Genomic DNA, 16,530 nt, shown 5'->3' with positions numbered 1-16,530 from the left:
AGTGGATGCACCTTGGCCATTGCAAACGGTTTTGAGCCATGTCATTCAAGGTGTCTAACCATCAGTTGCTATCATCTTGCGGATCCCAACCAGGTAGTCTACACCTACCAACATGGCCCAGTCCACTTGTCAGTGACTTGATGGATTTGTGCCAAGTTTTGGTCTGGCCGCCCCTAGCTTTCTTCCAACCTACTCCTACACTATAAAACACCGCACATCTGGGCATTCGGTGGTTGGGTATACGTAACACATGTCCCAGACATCTCAACTGATGAAGTTTCACTACTTTATCAATCGATTTGCCATTCTTACCTAGTACCCGTTTCCTAACAACTGCATTACTTATTCGGTGATCCCAGGATATACGAGAAATGCTTCGAAGACACCAGTATGCACATATGCCAATTAGAGACTGACCAGTTGCAGTACTAACAAATCGATGGGAAGATTCAAACAAACAATACTAAATGAATATAACCATGTAGTCTTTCCTGGTCAATGAAGATTTTTAATTTTACTCGAAAATCATTCAGAACTTATTGTGTAGAGTAAAGATATCAAATGATTAGATTCACTAAGTTCGTTATACAAGTTAACCATCAACTTTGTTGGAATCTTCAAGATTTGTTTTAACAAGGTGAAATATATATATGATAATGTACAACCGTACATTATCATACCTTTAATTATATGCGTGTCGTTTGTTTTTTTGAACTAATTTTAAACACATTGAAAGCACTTAATTAAGAGATCACGTGACAGAAATGTTATTCTTTTTTATGTACAACTGATGGTTTTAAATATTTTTCTCACTTTCACATATATATTACGATAAGACTAGTGTCACGATGTTATATCAGATCCAGGATTTATAAACCAGAATAGAGAACCTAAGTATAGTTTAGATAATCCTTGATTCAACAAAGCTAGAAGTAGTCAGTGTTTCAATGGGTTCAGAGGAGAAAACCAATGAAGGGAAGAGAAATTATACATACTTGATAGTCTGTAAGTTAAGTGTATATTAGTTTACACTCAGTGACCAATTATATTTGACTTTCAGTATCACAAATCAAATTTTTGCTTTAGTTTTGGAATTCATATTATGAAATATTATAACAATACGATAACTTTAACAGACCGAAGGTCTTGGGTTCGAACCACGCACCGCTGAGGAATCCCATGCTAGGATGAAAGGGCAGTTCAATGCTTCCAGGTTTTGAACGACTATCTAACTTACATCGACTCATGAATACCACTATTAAGATTACTACAAGCTCCACAAACCTCATTCTGATCATAATACAATAATTATCATCATGATTTTTTCATAATACTGTTGTGAACGAGAACGCCAGTGGGGACAATTAAATGTATTTTAATACTCAGAAGGGGATTTGTGGAGATTTCAGTATAATTCAAAGTTGAAATCATGAGTCAATTGAAGCTAGACCACCATCGAAAACCTGGAAACACTGGACGGCCGTTTCGTCCTATTATGGGACTATCGGTTAAGGGCTCTGGCTCGTAACTGGTAGGTCCTGGGTTCGAATCTCGCGAGTGCGGGATCGTGGGTGCGCACTGCTGAGGAGTCCCATAATAGGACGAAACGGCCGTCCAGTGCTTCCAGGTATTTTAATACGTTATAAAATATCTTGGTAAAATCTGAAAACCATACAGTAAATACTTCATTAGCAAAATATTTATCAATTGTCACAGACTTCGTTGTTCCTTCATTACCATATCAATCACTCTATATTTTCGTCCTCTACGATTTCTCTCAACCTTCTGCCGCCAGGCATTCCACTTTCGACTGGTCATACATACTACTTATATCTGTTGACATCAGTAGCACACACAATACAATCCCACTGTTTTTATATTAACTCTGATACATAAAAAGAGTGTAGTTTTAACTAGTTCAAACAAACTTATTTATGATTGAGAATAGACAGAGTATATTAGTGGTTAAAGTGTATTCAACTTTCAACAATTAACTCTTCAGTTAAATCTCGCAGATAGCACTGAGTTCAGTTTAAAGCACTTATGTGTTGGTATTAACAACTCTTAAATCAAATACCTACAAATATGCACGAATCTGTACTTAGTTATTGAAAGAAGAGCTAGTCGAGAGAAAATTGTTTAATATGCTTAAGTTAATTAAACGAATGTCATAAACCAGAGAACTACATGTGATTAAGAAAAGTCAGTCAAGAATTATCAATGTGAAGCCTGATATATTAAAAAACACAACCAGAAATGTGTAGATTTATGTTTTATGGAATAAATATTTAAAACCGACTAGTCATAAGCGTTAAGTATAACAGGAAAATAAATGGAACAGAGAACCAAGGACAGAGTTAGTTCGGAATTCTTGGTGAGTGATCAATGCTCAACGAGGGATAACAAGCGTAAATAAATAAGCAATGAGAGAAAAACACCCGAAAAATTAAAAAAAACCTCCACTTAAAAGTAAAACTGAGCTAAACAACTAAACTATTGAAATATCTAACTTATACAATATACCCTTATGGGCTAGGGTAATCTTACACTGGTTTTCAGGAGAACCAGACACCATCTAGACTTTCACGCGACAACCCAAACAGTACTTATATTTTTATTTATTTAAACACATATATATTGGTAGAGAAGGGCGCCAGATACATATGCGCCACACAAAATAATGAAAGTAGGAAGAGAAGGGATGAAAAGATAAGGCGGACTGAAATGTACAACCGGAAGACTCTTTCAGTTAAAAAAGTTAGAACCACTCTTTACGAAGAAAGTAAAAGAAGGTTACAGCAGGATCGCCACTGGCTTCTATTCTGAGCCATATCTGATAACGTCTCTAGCCACTGTGTTGCACCATCTCTCGGACCCCAGCCAGAGAGTCGATAATGACCAACAAAAGCCATCCCTTTGCAGTTTTCTTTCATACCACGACACCATGTCATACACTGACCTCCTCTCCGCTTTTTCCAACCAGTCCCAGAGTCGGCAAATAATGCACGACGTGGAAGTCTCTGGGACGACATTCGTAAAACATGTCCAAGCCACCGAAGTCGGTGTTTCAAGATGGTGACACCAATTGAATTATCGTCTCTGCGTCCGAACACACGATGCCGAACCTGTGCATTACTAACATGGTGTTGCCACTGGATGTCAGCAATCCTTCGGAGACAACGATGATCGAACACAGATAGTCGTCTAACATCCTCAACTCGGAGAGGCCAGGTTTCACAAGCATAGAGCAAAACTGCTCTCACCGACGCGTTGTAGATCCGACCTTTTACAGCCAGACTAACATCACGAAGGCGCCAAAGATGGCCCAGATTGGCATAAGCCGCTCTGGCTTTCATTATACGTGCATCAATCTCATCACTCACGCCACCACCAGCACTTATGTAGCTACCTAGATACACGAACTTCTCAACTACTTCAATCTGCTCACCATCTAGGGTGAGTACAGGATGGGGATCCTGCAAGTCTTGTAGGAGTACTTTGCACTTGGAGGGTGCAAAGCACAAGCCGTACCTGCGGACACTGATTGCCAACTGATTAAGTGCGGATTGCATGCCTTGGGCATTATCGCACAGTAAGACAATATCATCCGCATACTCGAGGTCGAGAAGTCGTTCTCCAGGCAGCAGATCCACACCGCCATTACTTACATCCATCAGAGCTGTTTCCAGGATGTCGTCGATAGCAAAGTTGAAGAGGAATGGTGAGATCGGGCAACCCTGCCTAACCCCACTGCTCGAATGGAACAAGGGAGAAAGGTGGTTGTATGCCCTCACTCTGCCTGAGGTGTTCGTATACAGGGCCTTGAAGATGTTAATGAACTTCTCAGGCACACCCTTCTTCAATAGACAATCCCAGGGAACAGTCCTGTCCAACGAATCGAAGGCCGCCCTGATATCAAGAAACACTACGATTGTTGGCCTGCGATAAGTATGACGGTGTTCTAACATTTGGCGGAGGGTGAAGATGTGATCAATGCATCCTCGACCAGAACGAAAACCAGCCTGCTCCTCGCGAGTCAATCGTTCTCGGGTTTTAAACAACCTACGAAGAATGATAGAAGCCAATAGTTTGGACGCAGTCGGAAGTAGACTTATCCCCCGATAGTTGTTACAGGAACAATGTGAACCCTTTTTAAAGATAGGGACGACTATCGATTCATTCCATGATGTTGGAATACTTTCTAGCTCCCAAACCTTTTCAAACAACATAGTCAGTTCCTTAGCCAGAAAGTCACTACCATCTTTAAAAAGAGCTGGAGGTAAGTCATTTGGGCCCGGTGATTTGTAACGTTTCAAGAGTTGGAGTTCCTTGCGGACTTCCGCCTCGTTTGGTGGATCAGTCGTCACCGGCCATGGGGGGCAGGACAAACTGGTTGATGTTGCCGGAGCAGCAGGCCAGTTGAACTGCCCTTCGAAAAATTCCGTCCATCGTCCAAGACGTCGAGAGATGTTAGTGATTGGCATCCCGTCATCCTCGTAGATTGTTTCACTCACACCAGACTTCTTGCTGCCAGTGGCTCGGATGAGTTGGAAGAGCTTCCGGCAGTTACCAGATGCAGCTGCTGCTTCCATCTCATCAGCACGCTCCGACCACCAGGCTTCTCGGTCCTTACGCAAGCTTTGCCCGATTTCACTACGTAACAGCCTTCGTTTGTGGTCAAACTCACGGTCACCCGGAGTACAGCTTAATCCCGTTTAACAGGAGAGCCAGACATGGCCCAGGCTTAACTTATATTATTATTTCAGTTTATAATGTAATCTAATGATTAGAATAATAAAAAAAATGTATAATTAGTCAAAATGCATCAATATTCGCAATGACTTCTAAAGAAAATAAACATTATACGATAGATTCCAGAATGATACTTTTTCCTCATTATGGAATATTTCTAACTGAAAAAATTCTATAACCTCAACTAACTTTTTGTCATTTTGGGAACAAAAAAGAACAAGATTACTTTGATTACTAAAACAAACATTCACATATATCAGCTATGGTACAGTTATCCACCGTAGGGAATAGATGAAAGGTTGCTCAATATCATGAGTTGATTAAAGTTAAACATTAACATTGTCGGTTGCCAGCTCAATAGTCTACAGGTTAAGTGTTCGCAGGCGAGACCGATAGTCCTCGGTCTGATTCCAGGATGCGCGAGTTTGTGAATGCATATTACTGAGGAGTCTCATACTAGGACGAAATCGCCGTTCAGTCCCTGCCAGTTTTTAATGATAGTCTGGCTAAGATCAGTTCATGATTCAAAAACTACGAATTAGTCATGAAGAACAACCATATGTTTAACAAGTTCATACTTCACTAGATGTAAGTCGGTGAGTAGATTTATCAATAGCGGAAAAAAATGAAAAAAAAAAGGAAATGAAGGTATACACAGCACCGAAAACAAGTTAAATGGCATACCTGTAATATTAGCAGTTTGCATTCTTCGTCTAACAATATCTAGTGGATAAGAAGCAGTTTGTCCTAATATTCCAGCCACTGCACCACAACATAAATTTTCAAATGGATACAATTTTTTAGGTCCTTTACCAGTGATGGGATCTTTATTTCTATCTGTATAGAAAGGTAAATAAACATTATTTATGTAAATATTCATTAAAATAGTTATATAGACAATACAGATTATTATGATCAATTTATAATAATTACCACCCATGGAAATCATAACTTAACCTCTGAACGATTGACTTGCATTAGTCAAACCTAAATATTTCATTTAGAAATAAACACGACACTGAATAACACAAACAGAAAGAGAAAAACAATGGTGTTATTAGTAGTGATGACGTAATGTAAGATGATTATGTTATGGGCGTCCTTACCCTTTACAAACTGAAGTCATACCATAATGGTAGACATCTTTAAATTATAAAGGACTCATTTTCTTGATATTGTGTGTGAGAGAAAACAATACATTATGGTTAGCTAAATCATAAAAAAATAAATTTAGACGTAAATAGAAGACAAAACTTGGTCGGAAACCGAGTGATTAATTGATTTGGAGTTACCTACAGTGTGGTGGACAATATCAACAAACAGTGAACCATTACATACATACACGTAAAATAACTTTAAAACAATAGTTTTAGAAGAATAAGAGTTAAAATAAAGCACCTGATAGAGAAGAATAAAAAAGGACGATTAACCGTAAATAGGCAAAGAAATGATATAAAAAGGACTTCTTACCTAAACAAGTTTCTTTCAGTGTTTCAAATGTAAAGAAAGCTGTCCCAGCATATGGGATAATACCGAGGAGAGCAGGAGTAAAACCACGATACAATGCACTTAATCCTTCTTCTGTATAAAGAGCTCGTATGGCATGAAAAAGACTAGAATATCTGAGTAAATGAACAAAAGAAATCATATATGGCGGAAGTAACGAAATACAGATCCATAATAATGAACTGAAGTACCAAACTACGGATAGCCTTTGCTTTATTTATTTATTTAAACACATAAATATTGGTACAAGGAAGCACCAGATAAATATGCGCCTCACAAATTTCATTTGATTTGTGTGAGGGCTGTGATACTGTCCAGGTGCCCAGACTGAAGCAGGTGGTTTTCTTAGGGGGCCACACCCGGAGCCTTTGACCTGAGGGTATGATCCACAAGGCAGTGTAGCATCGTGAGGAGATGCAGTCTCATGGTAGCCGGTGATCAACAATTGGTTGATACGCCATTCGTTCCTTCAAGATACTGGAGCCCATGTGCACCATTGGTTTGGAATCAAGGTTTTCCAACTCCCCTAGGTGGACTTTCCGTGTCCACCAACCCGGTTAAAGCGCCGGACATTCGCTTTTCGTCCTCTCAATTTCGTAAACAACAGTAATGCCACGAGAAGGCAGTGAGTAGGACTTCCCTGGCAGAGGCTATATATACGCGTGGCCATGTGAGAGCATTTCGAGAGGGAGAGCGGACTCCCACCACTCTCGGCCGTACCAGGGCATTTGGGGGCTAACCAGCCTTTGCTTAGACAGTCGGCAAAAACAAAAGGGTACTGACACAGCTATTTTGTCTCAGCAACAGTAAGCATCTACAACCCTAACTGAGGTCGAACACAGGGCCTTTAGGCTTAGGAACACATGCCTAACCTTCACAATACTACGTCGGTAGCCCAACGGTTTACATTTCTAACTTCGATTGTTTCGTGATATAAGGCAAATATCATCTACTGCCTAAACATAGTCAGTCAGTAATAGGAAACTTCGTATTCAAAAATCTTCACACGTCCCTACAATAACAGTCATCATGTGATTACTGGTGACTAACCTCAAGGTAATTCCTGAAGTTTTAGTGGAAAGCAGTAGTGTTCAACCTTGTTATTAGTGAGACAGATATCAGCAAAGGCAGTGTATGATAGTTGCGTAAGACCGTGAATTGTTTAACGTTAGAAACATAAACCAGTGGATATCAACTTAGCGGTTCTGTATTCGATCACAGGTGGGACTGATGAGATCCACACAAGGACGAAATAGCTATTCACTGCTTTCTGGCTTTAAACGGTTGTTTCAGCAAACGTCTCAACAACACCCAAACAATAATTATAACAACAGTAATAATTGTATAAATAACTAGTTTTAATAATAAATAGAATAATTTAATTGTAGAATTAACTCAGCCAACGATCACAAGTACATCTACTAAAAGGAGTATACTGTTAAGTACAGATTCGCAGAAAGAATCAAAATAATTCATAGTTTTATGCCGTTGACAAAAATGTAAGTAGATCCTATAAATTTATGCTTATTCAATTGTGATCAAAAGCTAAGTTTTATGAGTAAATCTCCATGTTAACAGGATCAAGCATTGGTTAGTGTATGCTTGAGTCAAGATCAAATCGGATCATGTTAACCGTTTTATTTTCAACCAGTCAGGTATTACTGGATGGATTAAAATGATAGAAGATTCCTATGTAAGTTATACTCAACATTTTTACTATACAATATACTCTTGTTTGGATTCTCAAATACACCTCTATCTACCTACAAGTTTCATGATGATTTGAGACTAGTCGAGTGAAGTATTTTGTTAAAAAAACAATAAGTAGTAGAGTCCATTAGTCTACCTAGCACTAATAATATTTATTTTTCACTGGTGGTGCCAAAGTTTTATTAATTAATTGTAAATAACTTAACAATACAACCGTTCTGATCGTGCTTTGAAGTTGTTTGTAAGATATTATAGATTGAGACATTAAAGTCTGTTGATCAGACTGTGAATTTATATCAACTTGTCAATTAGAATTTGTAGTACACATCCTCAACATTCGGCTATCTCGACACACTATACTGGCTAATATGTAAATTGGTAGGAGAAAAGATTTGGAACAAAATACTACAATAATTCACAAATTCATTGAATATTGGTATGAGGTGTGTCGAGAGATACAGACTATCATGTTAAAATCTGTTAGATAGTCATAATCTATATTTAGAGACCTTAGGTGATAGTGGATTGAAATCAATCGCAGTAGTGTGGGTCTATTCATTTTTCTGTTTATTTATTTATTTAAACACATAAATATTGGTACAAAGGGGCACCAGATACATATGCGCCGCACAAATTTCATTTGATTTGTGTGAGGGCTGTGATACTGCTCAGGTGCCCAGACTGAAGCAGGTGGTTTTCCTAGGGGGCCACACCCGGAGCCTTTGACCTGAGGGTATGATCCACAAGGCAGTGGAGCATCGTGAGGAGATGCAGTACCATGGTAGCCGGTGACCAACAATAGGTTCATACGCCATTTGTTCCCTCAGAATACTGGAGCCCATGTGCACTATTGGTTTGGAATCAGGGTTTGCCAACTCCCCTAGGTGGACTCGCCGTGTCCACCAACCCGGTTAAAGCGCCGGACATTCGCTTTTCGTCCTCTCAATTTCGTAAATAACACCCCCGCCACGAGAAGGCAGTGAGTAGGACCTCCGTGGCAGAGGCTATATATACGCGTGGCCATGTGAGAGCATTTCGAGAAGGTGAGCGGACTCTAGTCACTCTCGGACGTACCAGGGCGTTTGGGAGTTGATTGAGTTTAATATTACTATTGTTATTTTATACCTCTTTCGCCTCGATTTCATCCGTTTTGTTTCACAAACTATGTACTCGTCATGCTTGATTATATATATATATATATATATATATATATATATATATGCTTTTATGGCCTGCAATGAGTGATGACCGTATTAGGACAACTTTTTACTAATTTAAAATAAGTTACAATGAATATATACAAATGAAAATCAGTATACTAATAAACTTCAATAAATATGGTTGTTTTATTTGTGGAGATGTCTTGCAAATTAAGTTAATTTATAGTTGGTACTGATCATGAACCAACTTCAGTTGGAATACCATTTAAAAACTAAGGAACACTAGGTCATTGAGGCTACTCAGAAGTGTATATTATTCACTGTTTCGTCAGGGTTTTAAAAAAAGCTAGGACCTCTGAGTTTTGTATAGTATATGTAGAATAACTTCCGAATGATTATCAGTTAGGAAAAAGGAGATAACTAAAAGCAGTAATCAAAGGACAAAAGGTTGATTAAAACTTTTTGTAAACAATAATGAACATAAACATAGGGTCGGTAAAATTTCAAATGCTTTGAGAAATTTAGGAACATTATAATCTGCATAACAGGTTGTAAATATGTCAGATATATCTTATTGTGTATAGAATTAGTTAGGTTAGTCAGTCAGCTACAATGTAGGAATTGAAGAGGAAGATTGATTATGAATACATTGATCTTGATTGCTGTTGAAGGTATGAGGGCGGTTATCACTTCTCGGTTGCCCACACTGTGGAAGGGTTCTTCGAGAGGTACCTGAAAATGAAATTGGGTTAGGGGTGGTCTTTGTGACCTAAGTAACCTAAGATAAGTAAGTGATATTGGTTATAATTAAAACATTTGACTTTCAACCAATGAATTCCGCATATCAACCTCCCGATTAGTATTAGTTTGGACAGTTAAGTAGTATTTTTAGGTCCCGTACAAACATTGTAGGTCAAAGTTAAATGCATTTGTACTTGATAAATGAATTGATAGACAATCATGCGCAAAAATCAATTTATCTCCATAAAATAACTGGATAATTTAGAAAACAGAACACGGATGGGTTCACCATTTACCCTTCTCTAGATCCTGAGTTTTAATACTTTTCCATACATACCTGCGTTTAGACTGTATTCGTAATGTTCAGTCTTTATCATAATTACTGTTACTATCATTACCTGCATGGTAATTTTATCTGATTATGTTTATATTGTATGGCAACTTGAGTCAACATGAATTTGTACTAGGTTCTCAGTTTTATGACCAACTCCCTAAGGTAGTAAAAGCGGAGTTTTTGATGGAGTTTTGTTCTCTGAGCTGGATGGTTTGGTTGTGTAGCTTTCATCGTCCTTCTGAACGAATCTATAATCCGATTGAGTGATTAAACCATTAAGTTGTTGCGTCTCATGTTAATCAAGTATCATAACTGATCCTGTAAAACCTTTACCAATAAATCACTACATGTTCGAGTTCAGATAGAAAGTACTACCAAGTTTTCTCGTGACTTAATATATATATATATATATATATATATCACGTGTTTATCATGTGATTATATGATCACTAATATATATTAAAATAGCTTACCAATAAAGATAAAGAAAAGGATAATCTGTTGTAAATATACTTACGATGGTGACTAGAGGTAGATCAATTAATACATTGAAAACTTTATCATACTAGATTAAGTGATTCCGAAATAGGTTGTCAGCATGAAAATACAAAAATGGCTTGGTTTTTAGATAATCACCAAAGATTACTGAATAACTTTTTGATTCTAGGTTGAGAATTTTCGAGAATTGTTAACACTAGCAATTCTGATATGTTATCACAACTCTTCGATACCAGAATACAACTATTAAGCTCTCTCAAAGCCTCGACTACTCCAAAACACAAGTCTTATAGGGAAAATTAGTTTCGTAAATACTATCGAATAATAATTTACATTTGAATTTATCCCATCATATACCCATCACATTCAGTGATTATTATTTAAAAAATTTGTCACGTTAAAAAATTATCACATAAACAAAAGTTACTTTAAATAAATTTATGTATATTAAGATTGACTTCATAATACGTTACATCTGAAGATTTAACGTGCCCTAACAAACCCAAGTATAAGTATCAAACTCAAGATCTTCATGTCTTGCTGAGACCACAATATAATTATTGCACTACTAGGTCGGGATTCAACAGTGTGGAAGGTGGAAGATCCATCTAGAGAAGTTGGAAAACCTTGATTCCAAACCAATATTGCACATGGACTCCACGATACTGAGCAGAACAAATGGCATATGAACCTATTGTTGGTAACCGACTACCATGGGACTGCATCCCCTAATATTGCTCCACTGTCTTGTGGATTAGACCTTCAGATCGGAGGCTCGTGGTGTCCCCCCCTAAGAAAACCATGTGCTTCGGTTTGGATACCTGAGCAGTACCCCAGCCCTCACACAAATCGAATGAATTACGTGGCGCATATCTACTTGGTGCCCCCTTGTACCAATATTTGTTTAAATAAATAAATAAATTCGACTTAAATTACTCAAGAAAACATATTTATCGAATATTTACGAATAAAAAAGGTCAAACCACCACTAAAAACCTGGCAGCACTGGACGGCTGTTTCGTCCTAGCATGTGATTCTTTAGGAGTCAGCATCCACGAACCCACCACAAAGTACCCGAGGACGTCGGTGTCGCGCTCGAACGCTCAACCCCCGAACCACGAAGCCGGCATCTGGAGGTTATAAGCGAGTGTGCGCGAGATCGGAGGTCTTGGATTCGATCGTCACGTATGTGATTGAGAGTGGGCACGGCTGAGGAGCTCCATACTAGAACAAAACGGACTTCCGGTGCCCCCAGGTTTTTAGTGAAACTCAACAATCTCCACATTCAAATACTGGCAAAGAAAAAACATTCTATCACAAGGTGGGAACTTTTAACCATTTGTGGGATACTTATCGGCTGAACTCGTTTAAAAAAACACTTTGTTCAAAAACAGAATATTCATCTGTATTATACTAAATTTAGGTCTTGATTATAGGTAGATAAATGATGAGTATAACATAGATATGGAGATATCATTAGCACAGCCTGGCACAGATGCGAATTGACCTAAGTTGCCGTACCACAATAGTGCGATGAGATGAGAATAATAAGATTAATAGCAAAGGGGTTGAATTAATGTAATAGTAGTATTAGTATTCAAGCTAGACATTAGGAACATCATTCGAAAAGAAGAGAGTTAATATTCATTGCAAGGTGAAGAAGTGTTACGTTTATGATGAAAAATGAAGCTACTTCATAGAGTGGGTGACCAGATGAATTCACAAGATATGATAATTAATGCTGTGTCGCGGTGTTCCAGTGGTTAATTAAGGCGCTTCGTTTTGAAACAAAGACCTGTAGTTATGAACCCCGTTCCATTTGCTTTAGCGTCCAGATTGTATTACCGAATTTCGGATTTAAGGTATAATTGAAAGTCAATTATACAAACCTGTACTTGGCAAATTAAATGTTTAGAAAAGTATTTCATAACACTGGGTATTGTTGAAGAAGCTCAAACTAGAACAAAATAGTTATCCAACGCTCCCTCTTTTTTTAATAACTTCCCACCTAACAATGGTTCTTAAAGAAACTTTGAAATAAACAGACTGGGAAATAGTGATTTCTCTTTCTATAAAATGTGATAGTATATTACAAAGAAGGCCAATAACATTAAAGCACAGGAGCTTGGAAAAAAAGGGTCTGTAAACACGAATGATTTCAATTTTAACATAATGTCGATCAACTAACTTGGAAGCAGTTGTAACTGCCATACGTGCTCTGGCGACATCAAGTGGATATGTACAGGTAACTGATGTAGTCCCAGCTCCAACACCAGCAAGAAATCGTCGTACACGTATATACGAAATTTCCCTATATATCAAAAGAAAAATAAAAGCCCATGAATAAATATAGCTAAACTAAAAGTGTATGGAACTAGGTGAAAATTATATCAGGAATTAAAATACATAAACTCGTCTACATGTAACCTTGAACGACCTTTATTAATGTCAGGAAAAAGGGGTTGCAAATAAGTGGTTTGATTGATACTATATATTTCTACTGTTATTTGAGTAAATGCAAGTATTTAGGATTGAAATTATTTTGAATTAACTCATTCGTAGATTTCTCAAGCTAATATAACTAAATGTGATCAACTATTATTTAATGTCCTGTAGGAATATTAACCAGTGTGATTTACGATGAAAAAGATAAGAGTTACATCTTGTGGCGTGGTAATTTGAATAAAGCAAATGAGGGAAATTCACTTGACTATAATAGCCTATTTCGTCTAAAGTGACTGGGTAAGCATGAACTGAAATATAAACAAGAAAACTATGAAATAAGATTACTTTGGTCACTCAAAATCACTGTAGAACCTGGTACAAATACATATAAAGTCAAGTTACCACACTTCACACCAAAAAATTCATGAAAGAAGATCACGAAAATTAAGATTTGAACAGTGAAAATGATCATATTAATTGCTACGGTGAATTAATAACAGGAAACATTATTCAAAAGGGAAGGAATGAGGGAGTATATTTATTTACTTCAACACAAACACTGGTACAAGAAGGCACCAAATAAATATGCACCACGTAATTCATTCGATTTGTGTGAGGGCTGGGGTACTGCTCAGGTACCCGAACCGAAACACATGGTTTTCTTAGGGGGGGACACCACGAGCCTCCGATCTGAAGGTCTAATCCACAAGACAGTGGAGCAATATTAGGGGATGCAGTCCCATGGTAGTCGGTTACCAACAATAGGTTCATATGCCATTTGTTCTGCTCAGGATCGTGGAGTCCATGTGCAATATTGGTTTGGAATCAAGGTTTTCCAACTTCTCTAGATGGATCTTCCATATCCACCAACTCGGTTAAGGTGCCGAACATTCTATTTTCGTCCTTTCAATTTCATAAAAACACCCTGCCGCGAGAAAGCAGTGAGTAGGACTTCCCTGGTAGTGGTTGTATGCACGTGGCGATGTGAGAGCATTTGGAGAGGGATAGTTGATTCTCCCCACTCCTGGCCGTACCACGGCATTCGGGGCCCAGCCGAGGGAAAACATAAGATGACATTCACAGAAAATCATTAATTATATATATATATATATATATATATATATGCAGCACTGCAATCAATTTTAAGCCATATCATCCAATTTCTCTAAATACAAATGATTATCTAACAGATTCTAACAATAGCATCTGTATCTCTCGACATATCTCACACAAACATTTAATAAATCCACGAATTATTGTGATATTTTGTTCCAAATCTTTTCTCCTACCAATTTACATATTAGCCAGTATAGTGTATCGGGGTAACCGAATGTTGAGGATGTGTATTTCAAATTCTAATTGACAAGTTAATGTATATTCGTAGTATGATCAACGGACTTGGGACATATATGCCAAAGCTGGAAAGTAACGATGAGGATTTATGTTAGCGAACGCATGCCTTATACGTTCAAAAGTCACACTTCACAACAGTGAATATGAAGCAGGTTGTTTTTGAGCATATTAACTCATAACAGGTAGACTGGAGCAACAAAAGACGTTAACTGGCGAGAAACAAGTGGTTCTGAGTATTAATGCTCACATTTCATCAGCTACCAAGCTATCAGAGTTCATTAGAGTAAAGAGAGAATACAAACAATCGACCTAACCTACTTTCTTCTCATAATTAAACCAGGCAGTGACACAAAGCAGTCGTGAAACAATATTTTGCACTCAGATCCAGAGAAACGGATCCTAATAATTCCTTGATTATAGAGTAATGCATTTAAATGATCCTATATTTCACTAGTGTCTTAATCAAAACATTGTCATTTGTTTACTCCAAGTCCATAGGAGAATTATTGTGTAATTTGCTAATGTTTGAGAAGTTGAACGAAGTACCCGTTACTCCTAGAAATACATCAAGATGAGAAAAATCTCCAGACACAATAGAAATTGCTGGAAGAAAATAGATAGAACGACTAGCTTCAGAAGCATATCCATGATGGTTATAAAGTGAAGTTAAACATTGCGCGAACTGTGATAAGAGTCGCAGAAAATTTTGAGAGATTGGATGGTTTAAAGTCAACAAGCTATCCGTCGTTCTTTTGTAGACCCTTTGAAGTAAATACAGAGTCAAAATATTGTACCGAACTGGTTTGAAATTGCTTTTTCTGAAACCTCAGACAGATGCCCTTCTTATTTCCATGAAGTTTATGTCACAATGACATCTGTGGAGGACCAGAAAACTAATTTTCAGTCGTAGATATTACTAATGTAGTTCTCCAATGAGGACCTCATCAACAATTGGGGAAAAGAGAAACACTCGGTCTCAAATATGAGGATAGTATCATGAGGATTAGTGTATTGTGTTTGACTGAAGCTGAAACTACCTGCAAATAGATGAAAGGCAAATGGTCCTATATCTAAAGAATTGATTAAATTTGACAAACATCAGTTCACGTGTGTCTACTTAACGCATCCTATCGGGTAAATAAACACTTGAATAACATTTATATAGAAATTAGCAGTCGAAGGAAGGCAAACTTTATTTATTTATGAGACATTCAGAAGTACTATGATGTAAAAGACAACAGAAAACTCACGAATGCCTAGTTGAACTAATCCCAAGTAAATGTTTGTAATGATCATGAGCAGAGTACTGAATAGCAGAGTAAGGAAAAATTCTGGCAAGAGTTGCAGTGTGACCACGCCATAGACGCATAAAACCTTGCTCTTGGCAAGTGTTTTTGAGAAACTGAATAAGACTCCGTACATTAAACGGCATTCGAGTAGCTAAAAAGATCAAAATAAAGTCGAGAGCCTCACATTGAAAATTTATTTTAGCTCTGTCGAGTGGAGCAATTGCTGTCTTTGCAACACATCCTGCTAAACCACCTGTCAAAATATTTATGCCGATTGAGACTCGATGACTTGACTTTATGTTATTCGTAAATAAAAAGGAAAGATTACAACTTACATCCTCAGGTTTAGTAGCAGGATGCATTAATATGTTTGTTGTAAGCTTCCTATACGAGACGTAACAATTTAAAGAGGAATAGTCAACCAAACATCATGACCTTCAGTTTCAAATATTGACTAGGCTTACAATGATGAATGTTTCAGTTAACCTTCGATAATATTTGCAGTTTGTTTCACGGTTAATAACCAGGTTATTATTGAAGGAGCTGGTAACTGTTACTGATAACACATGTTTCAGTTTCCTGTCGAAATGACAGGTAGGAGAATAATTACGCGCTTTCTGCTAACAGGATTTAAAACAGGACTAAGGCAGATATCCAGTCTTTTGGGATCCTTATTTAAGGAAGAAACATATGATTATCTTGTCCTCACGCAGGTGATAACTCAAAATACCAGAGATTCTTC

The 16,530-nt window shown here is 37.5% G+C and overlaps 1 protein-coding gene and 1 non-coding gene across 2 annotated transcripts in view; both read right to left on the bottom strand.

The window, feature by feature from the left end:
- Smp_142930 (mitochondrial carrier protein-related) overlaps positions 1-16,150 on the bottom strand; it is a gene marked incomplete at both ends in the record, with an annotated part of 21,465 nt that extends 5,315 nt beyond the window's left edge. The window contains 4 exons of the mRNA XM_018799903.1: positions 5,437-5,589; positions 6,223-6,374; positions 12,890-13,012; positions 15,750-16,150. Of these exons, the coding sequence (XP_018653770.1) occupies positions 5,437-5,589; positions 6,223-6,374; positions 12,890-13,012; positions 15,750-16,150 (829 nt within the window). The remainder of the gene's footprint in view (positions 1-5,436; positions 5,590-6,222; positions 6,375-12,889; positions 13,013-15,749) is intronic.
- Smp_tRNA_00981_Gln_TTG.1.1 lies at positions 1,491-1,557 on the bottom strand. Its single transcript has one exon. It is a non-coding gene (tRNA).
- Positions 16,151-16,530: the final 380 nt, after the last annotated feature.

The sequence above is a fragment of the Schistosoma mansoni genome, chromosome W, assembly GCF_000237925.1.
Source record: "Schistosoma mansoni strain Puerto Rico chromosome W, complete genome".
Lineage (NCBI taxonomy): Eukaryota > Metazoa > Platyhelminthes > Trematoda > Strigeidida > Schistosomatidae > Schistosoma > Schistosoma mansoni.
Note: the sequence above shows the minus strand (reverse complement) of the source record. Positions and strands in the feature narration are given on the sequence as shown.